Genomic DNA, 8491 nt, shown 5'->3' with positions numbered 1-8491 from the left:
GAAAACAACAACAAGGCACATTTTTGGTAAAGAAATATCTCTGTTTTAAAACATGACAGGTCTAAAATATCTTTTTATAAAACTCTGTTCAAAAACTTTTGCATAGACATTATGAACAAATAACCGCTTTGGTTCAGTTTAGTGAAATGGACAACAACGTGAAGGCAAATAAGGCAAGTGGTATTTTTGGTCAGGGCTTTAGTGGTCTTTTGATGTCCAGTCCCCCCCCCCCCCCCCCCCGCCCAATGGACTCCAGTCTGTTTGGCCTGGTGTGTGTGTGTGTGTGTGTGTGTGTGTGTGTGACTGTGTGTGGGTCAGGAGAGAGAGAGGAAAGTGTGGAGACGAGGGGGTGAGAGGTGACGAGGAGGGGGAGGGGCCAATAAGAGGAAAGGGGTCACCTGTCGTCGAGGTCACAGCGCTAGCACGTCTCTCAGCGCCCCGCCTCCGCGGTACACCATGCAGACAGCTGTCTCAACACACACACACACAGTCACACACACACACACACACACACACACACAGTCACAGCTGCTTATATACATGCATGCCATGTATGTAGAGTATGGTAAGGAATGACATCCCCCCCCCCATATACACACACACACACACACACACACACAAGCAGCTGTAACATGGCTGCGGTCCCGGACCGGCCGGCACCGATGGGGCTTCCTGGGGAATTAACCGCATGTCCAGCTGCCCTCAATGTGCTCCACATACACACACATGCATTTTACACACCAGCCTAATGCAAAATGTCGTTGCCCGTCGGGCAGAAACCTCTTATCTCTGTTTTACTTTTTTTGTAAATTCATGTCCTACTTTCGTGTGACACGATAGCATCAAAAGTGGCAGATCAGCCAGGTTTCGAGCTAGCTACTTTTGACTTTTTATTTTATTTATTTTATCCTGAAAAGTAACACAATGGACATAATGAGGTTTCCACCTGACAGAGATGATATGCAATGGATACAATTAAGTAAATCTATTCGTTCTCTAAACATGATAATAAAAAGGTATGGCTTCTTTAACCACCTGAAATCTATTTTTGGGGTTGATAATAGCAGATCTAAATATTAGACTGCTATTTTCAGTGAGGAGATAATGGGAAACAGGGGGAGGGCTAGTATAGAGCCTTGGGGGACTCCGGTCAACAAAGTGTATATAGGGTTTTTTTTTTTTAGGTGGTTAAAAAAAATCTAAGGCACAAAGTTATAAAGACGACTCCATTCCATCGAGTCATCTCCTGGCTTTGAGGAATGAGCTGTCCCAGCTTTCAGACACCTCTGGGCACACCTCCCCCCCATAAGCCACCAAAGTGTGTGCCTATCCCACCAAATGGGACAGAGGGCTCTAGCCACAGGGAGCGCTGATGAGCCCAGCCCAGCATGCATGAGCTCTTGTGGAGCAAAGCCAGTCAAGTCACTGTTTTTGGGGAATGTTGTGCTGTTTCTTCCTCCTCTACGAAGACACCGGGCAGCACCCAGAGTTGCTGTGCTTGTGCAGCAGAGACATGCGGCTGAAGGTCCGAGAGCACGAGCCACACTGGTACTTCTTCACCTCGGAGTGGGTCTGCAGGTGGGCCCGCAGGTTGGAGCGGTCGGCAAACGCCCGGTTGCAGTGCTGGCAGGAGAATGGTCGTTCGCCTGTGGTGAACAAAACACAAGAGAATCCATTAGCCTCGAGAAAAGTAACAACATAACAGGTTCTTGATGCTAAACAGGCTATCCTCAAGGCATTGATTTTTTCCCCTTGTCGTCTTCGGGCACCACAATTTCAAAGTCTATTAGTCCAGCGTTTTGCCTGGAAGGCCCTGAAAGGCTGCTTTCATTGCGGTGATAAGAGAATGCCACGCCGAGCATTATGTTTTGTTTACGCTTCAACATCAATGAATATCATTGATGTTGTGCAGCACTGTGTCCCCAATCTACAAGCAAACAGAGCTTGATTATATTAACTAAAAATAAAGTATATGGACCCAATATGGTCGGTCTCCTTGTGATTTAATTTAATCTTCATTCTTCACATAATCAAATTTTTTGACCACATAAAACCCCCAGCATTCCTATTCTGGGACGAATTACAGTCACCACAAATAGCCGATCCACAAGCTCACTACAAAGACTATAGAGCCCTGGGAAGGTCACAGACAGGGCAACTAGTATGTCACATTTAAAACCAGGACGGCATCCGCAACCTTTTAGATTTTTGCATTGGCTATTCAAAAATAACAAAGTGTATCACTTTGTGCCGTGCTGCAAGCTTGTACATCTGCCAGTTTAGTTTGGTTTTTCTTTTACCTGTGTGTGTTCTGATGTGTCCTCGGAGCAGCCAGGGCCTGGAGAAGGCCTTCCCACAGGTGAGGCACACACAGGGCAGCGTGTGTGAGCGGATGTGCATCTTCAGCGCCCCCAGGCTGGTGTACTCCTTGGGGCAGTGCTTGCAGTGGAAGGCCGGGCGCTGTGACGTCTGGCTGGGCACAGAGGAGAGGGCCTGCTCCCCCTGGGTGGAGGAGAGTTGGTGGTGGTGGTGGCTGCTGTGGGATAGCTGGTGGTTGGCCAGGGCCGCGGGGCTGCTGTAGCTCTTAGTGCAGTGCAGGCAGTCAAAGACGTGCTGCTGGAGGGCGTCCGGGCTGGGGGGGTCAGAGGAGCGCCCTGCGTCCTCCTCTTCCTCCTCGCTGGCGCTGCTGCTGAAAGGGGAGCAGCTGCTGAGGTCCACCGGGCCCATGGGTGACAGGGTGGTGGGGGAGACTGGCTCCAGGGGTGGGAAGAGCAGGCCGGGAAGGGAGTCCATGCCGAGGAGGGGGCTGGTGGCGGTGGGGTAGCATGTCAGGACATGGCTGTTGTCCTGGGTGGGGAGTTCAGCCAGAGGGTAGCGCTGCACTGGGACAACTGCAAGAGAGCGAAGAGAAAGGAAAGGGGAGTCAGGTGGCTCTTCACTTAACATGGACATAATTTCATTACACACTTAAACTTGTTTTCATTCTTGGAGGTCTTGTTACAGTCAAACTAGTGTTTTCCATGGCCCTGACCCAGGCCAAGCTTATTCAATTAGGAAATGTTCCAGTGGACAAGAAAGGCATAGACCTCATATGGCTTTTTTTCTCCCCCCCTCTCTTCTGCACTGTAACTCCTAACTTATTTAGTTTTGTGCAGTGTGCATCCCCTTGTATAATTGTGTTTCCTTCGCTTGAATTGCCTTGTTGCATATTGCATTGTCATGCCTTTTTAACCAACTATACCCTAAAAAACACAACAAAGTGATGTGCCATGTTATATGGTCTGGCTCATGGGTCAAAATTTAACAAAGTTTTAGGTTTAAAAAGAAAAAAATAAGAGAAACAATCTCATCCATTGATTAATTCACTCAAAACAGACATACCACCATATCAGTTGTTGCAACATAACATTACTGAAAATCACACACTCGTTCAGTTAAACTTACCAGCATGACTCTCCAAGTCGCGGTAATTCTGCTTCTTGTAAGAAAAATACTTCTTGACAAGAAATGACCGAGGCATCTTGAAACTCTTGCGTTTTCAACAAAAGTGAGCTTTCACGGTAGTTCCTCCCAAATCCACTGACGTCCTTCTCTCGACAGTCGGTAGCAAACAAACTCCAAAGCTCAGCACAGAACGGAACGCACAGGTCAGGTAGCAGACAGTAGGGAAGGTCCAGCAGGAATCGATGTGAACGCTGGAAGAACAACGCTGTAATTTAACAAAATGCCAACGGTGGTCTCCTCATATAGTGACCACGGAGAGTCGAGCACACAACTCCACCCCCAGACACACCCACCAACACCATTCACCACAGGTGCCAAAATGTGCCAAAATGCCCCACTACAATGCGCATGGGTAATTACGCACGATCAATGGCCCACTTAACGCCTGTACCGTCATGTATTTACATGTGAAATGGTGACTAATGCAATCAACCTGCCTGAACAATAACATTACGTGAGTTTGCTTCCTGAATGGCGAGATACTTTGCGTCTCCTCATCAATCTGAAATTATGATCTGATTGTGCAAAACGTGACAAACGTCTGATATGGGAAATGAGCGGTACGTATAATGTGACGCTACAGCGTCCTCTGTCGGATTTTTTATTTAATTTTTTTAAATAAAGTTTACAATACCCATGCACCCACACCCTCAATAATGAGGTCATGTTTGTGGTATTAAAATAAAACTGTACCGTCAATTCAACATTAATTTGATATTTGTTAGGAAAAATATTGTAAAACTCATAAAATGACACAAGGTGACACAACACAATACGGCCTACTTGCAGTCAGTGCACAAAGTGCAGGCATACATACGCATTGATTGATTGATTGATTGAAATATTTATTAACAGTTTGTAGAATTTACAGTACATTTTAAGCACAAACTCAATACAAAGACTGTTAACTGTGAGTGGACGACCCAATTAAGCATTACACTTGTTTACAACAGGGTCCACATTGTTCAATTCATCAAAACATTTAGAGACATACAAATAGACACTTCTATGTAGCTAAATAACAGAACAGGATGCATGCACCAATGCACCATAGACCACGCACACACTCACTCACTGATGGCGTTTTTTTAATTTAAGGGACTCCAACCAAATCTCCAATGCATCGGCTTTTTATGAACGCACAAGAAACAGAGCCTTTATTCTTCTTAACTCGTCACACTCGCAGCAGATTGCACTTCTCCACGCTGCGGGACGCGGGTCGGTGTGGATGGATGAAAGGCTCGCTGTGTTGTCCCGCATGTGAGGCCACAGACTGACTGCCAGCGGGATGCGGGGGGAAATTAACCGAGCTGACAGCAACAATATGACGATGTTAAACCGAGACCCCCTAAAAAAAACCCGTGGAGATAATTATAACACTGCGGAAAGAAAGAGCCAGTGTCCGACTCCAGGGTCTATTTCCCCAGGGCTGCAGGGCACACCGAAAGTGTTAATGAGTAGCTGTCACAGCCTACTTGTGCACTATTATAGGCCTATAGTTCTCATAGCTGTTTCATGTCAAGACAAGGACCCCCAAATTTATATTTTATCGCGGGAAATAATATGCAATTACGCGGTGCCAGGATCCCCGTATATAGGCCTATATGCCTACAAGATTTATGTTGTTAAAATGTTTCACTTAAGCTCTGTGAGCTTGAATGGCCATATTAGGGTATTAAGTAACTGGTACATTTATAACTGGTGATAAAACATACCAATTTTGCTGGTGGCCAGGGGGGGGGGGGGGGGGTGACCCCCACTTATACTTACACGTATAGCCTACACTACAATTATCTGATGTTAATTTATTGATTCCAATTTGTAGGTATACGCCCATTTGCAAATTGTTAAATTACAAGTAACACATTTGATTTGATTTGTTTTGAGGCTACAATGTGGTGTGCATATACTAGCATAATATCCAATATGGGCACATGGTTTATAAGTTATAATGTAACTAAAAAGTTTTGGTGCAATTCGTGCACACTGCACAGCAGTCAAATTGTGCACATCACCAGAAATAGGCTTTTAAGATCACGCGCATCAGGTGCCATCCGCAGAAGCCATTAGCTGTGGAATGCAGCATGCAGCCCTTTAATGGTCTTATTTAGCATAGCAGAAAAAGAGTGAAAAGGGCCCTGTGTCGTGTCGGTGGTGGTGTGATGGGTGTGTGCACCTGTCTAAAGACGCCATTGTTCTGGCACGCTGGAATGTCACGGCATGCCCAGAAGTTCACACGTCGTTACAGAGGCTTGTTGACTGCCGACGCCACGGAGACTGGAGGTCAGGGAGGGTTAAGGCCAAAGCAGTTAAAAAACTAAAAGGCAAATAGCAGAGGCATACGCGAAAGTTGTAGGCCTGGCTGCCGTTGTAGATCACTTAGACAACATGTAGCCTGGGCCTGTGTGGGTGCAAAGGCAAATAGTGCCACATAAGAAGCTGTTTGAGTACACAACTTGCTTTTGGTTAAGGTACATATGGTTAATTGACCATGTACCCTCAGGGCTAAGTATATTTACATGGACAAAACACCAGCAAGAACAGCTATACTCTATAAGATGCTGGTGTTTTTCTGTAAATATAGTTTTACTTGGGCTATATAAATATACTTTTCTACTTATGTAAATATACTTTTTCGGCTCCTATAATGATTTATTTTAATTAAAGACCTACATTGTACATGTCTTGATGAACTGAACACACAGGAATGGAAAAAAGCCGTCAGGGTTCTTTTGTGTTATACGTTTTAAAATACAAGTTTAGTCTACATATGTACTTTTTGCAAACTGTTAATAAAGTATTCAATTAATCAACGTTTTTGCTGAAAATAGCAGATGGCATATTTTCTGTAAAACCTGAGGGACAATATTAATTGTCCCTCAGGCATCAATCCATGGTCCATTCATTTTTCCCTGTACACCAGATATTTTCACCAATAATAGCCGATCAAGGGTGTAGATATACATATTTGTCACCTGTTTTGTTGAAACGCCTATTATGACATCCAGAATAGGGATGCTATAGACTATAGAGAGAATGCGTGCATGATTTTCCCATCAGGACACGCCCCCCTCATCTAGACTGAGTGGCAAAACATTGAGCAGCATTGAGTGTGGAAGCGCTCGTTGGAAATCACTCAACCGACCTGCGTACCACCTGTTTCTAAATGTCACATAATGCAGGAGGCAGCAAAGTGTCAAATGCAGGGCATTTCTTGACAGAAAGTAGCTCATAATGTTTCAATGGTGGATTTTTATGAAACAAAAACTTTTCAGATAGAAAGAGGATAATTCAAGCTTTTCGTACAGCTGCAATGTTGGTGAGTTTAACATTGTTTAAAGCAATCAGACAGGAATTTTCTGTTTGGATGAATGGGCTGTTTTTTGCCACTCATTGAGCGTTCCCGCATAACTTCTGAATACCGGTACTTTATTAGTCCGAAAGCGTGTGTGTGCAGGATGGACGTAAGCACATGGGGGGGGGGGTCTAAATTCAACATCCACCTGTCCTGACCTGATATACACAAGTGAAAATATTACACATCATGGTTGGATGAGCCATTGTGAAGTGGATTGATTGTCTGTCTGTCTGACTGTCTGTCTGTGTTTTGCTGCAGACAGGCAGTGAGTTAGGATGGCCTCTATGTGACACATAGAGAGATGTAAGAGGATGTAAAACATGAAGAGTCCTCTCCGCGCTCACAACAGATGTTCTCTCTGGCCTTAGGGATTAGTCAGTAATGCATGCATATAGTTCCCACTGAGTGACTGTTGGGGAAGCCAGAGACTGAGCAACACTTCTCTGTTTGTCTCGGCTTTAATTTAAATCTTTAAATCTTTGAACCCATGTCATAATAGCCAAACACATTCAGTGTGTTGCGACGCGTTGCGGCTATTTTCAACAAAGAGATTCAGGGTAGAGGTAAAAAAGAGGAATAGAAAAAGTGCCCCTCAGGGCACAAGTCTCCACCAGGTCAGGTTGTGGGCTCCTGGTGGCGCTATAATAGGCCAATGTATTGGATTGGATGATTGAATGATTGGATGATTTGAGGCATTTTGTTCCAAAAATGTAGGATGGAATATGAAATATTGGACACATCCATCTTGAGTCATGTGGACTGTAGAGATACTGTGTAACGATTTGCGGGACTTTTGGACAATATCTGGAGGAGTAATTGTTTTACAATAACATAACAGGCCGTTCTGGCAAAAGTTTGGCATGATTGGTGCAGGAGATTAGCTGGTAACGGACACACGGACGGACACACACACGGACGGATGGAGTGCAAAACATACTCTAGTCTCTCCCCATGCCTTCGGCCTGGTGGAGACGAGAATTATAGTATAATAATGTATGTGTTTAAGTGGTTGAGACAAGTGTATTTGTGGAGTGAAATACAATACATCCAGTGTTATCAAAACAGAGGCTCAATATTATGGTAGACTCAATCTGAATCAATAAATTGTGTAAATGAGTGTGTGAAATAATATTAAATAGTAATAATAATAATAATAATAATAATAATAATAGGGAAAGAGAGAATAGAGATAAAATGTAAAGGCAGAATTTAATATTTCATTCTGGTTATCAAGGTTTGATATCAAAATATATCTTTTATAAATAAAAGTAGTGGATGGTGAAAGTTTTTAATTGCCTATATTATATATTCTAGTAGTCTGATGCCTAATAATGCTAGGCTATTTTATACAGAGGAATTGTGTGGTGCATTTTAATTCCGCCCCGTTTTACATTTTTAAGCCCCATTTCTGATCACCAGTGAACAATGAGGTGCATTGCTTTGCATTCAGTGTATTCAGAAGTCAGATGACTCGGCTACACCCTCAACATTTGGTTGATCAAAGGATGGACTCTGATCACTGAGTCCAACGGTCGACCTCTTGTCAGTGGATAGCTTGATGCAACGATCGGTCATTTGAATGTGAAAGAGTTGTTGAACATGTCTCGTGATTAGCCTCTGCTATAGAGG

General features: G+C 44.1%; 1 protein-coding gene across 2 annotated transcripts; it reads right to left on the bottom strand.

Annotated features, from left to right (window-relative positions):
- Positions 1 to 323: 323 nt before the first annotated feature.
- On the bottom strand, positions 324 to 3698 carry snai1b (snail family zinc finger 1b). Of its 2 annotated transcripts, XR_014569481.1 has the most exons (4): positions 3445 to 3698; positions 2301 to 2891; positions 501 to 1646; positions 324 to 470 (listed from the first exon to the last, which is right to left on the bottom strand). XR_014569481.1 is itself a non-coding variant. In XM_083768775.1 (3 exons), exons 1-3 carry the CDS (start codon positions 3518 to 3520, stop codon positions 1462 to 1464), a joined length of 852 nt encoding a protein of 283 aa, XP_083624901.1. In that variant the 5' UTR covers positions 3521 to 3698; the 3' UTR covers positions 324 to 1461. The 2 variants fall into 2 exon arrangements, 1 of the variants encoding a protein (XP_083624901.1); XM_083768775.1 differs by having other exon boundaries at positions 324 to 1646.
- Positions 3699 to 8491: the final 4793 nt, after the last annotated feature.

The sequence above is a fragment of the Protomyctophum parallelum genome (assembly GCF_964188405.1).
Source record: "Protomyctophum parallelum genome assembly, chromosome: 7".
Classification (NCBI taxonomy): Eukaryota; Metazoa; Chordata; class Actinopteri; order Myctophiformes; family Myctophidae; genus Protomyctophum; species Protomyctophum parallelum.
Note: the sequence above shows the minus strand (reverse complement) of the source record. Positions and strands in the feature narration are given on the sequence as shown.

Coding starts and splice junctions, on each gene's coding strand:
- snai1b (XM_083768775.1), bottom strand. CDS start 3,520: ATGCCTCGGTCATTTCTTGTCAAGAAGTATTTTTCTTACAAGAAGCAG. Junction 2,892..3,444: donor CGACTTGGAGAGTCATGCTG/GTAAGTTTAACT, acceptor GCTCTCTTGCAG/TTGTCCCAGTGCAGCGCTAC. Junction 1,647..2,300: donor ACACATCAGAACACACACAG/GTAAAAGAAAAA, acceptor TGTTCACCACAG/GCGAACGACCATTCTCCTGC.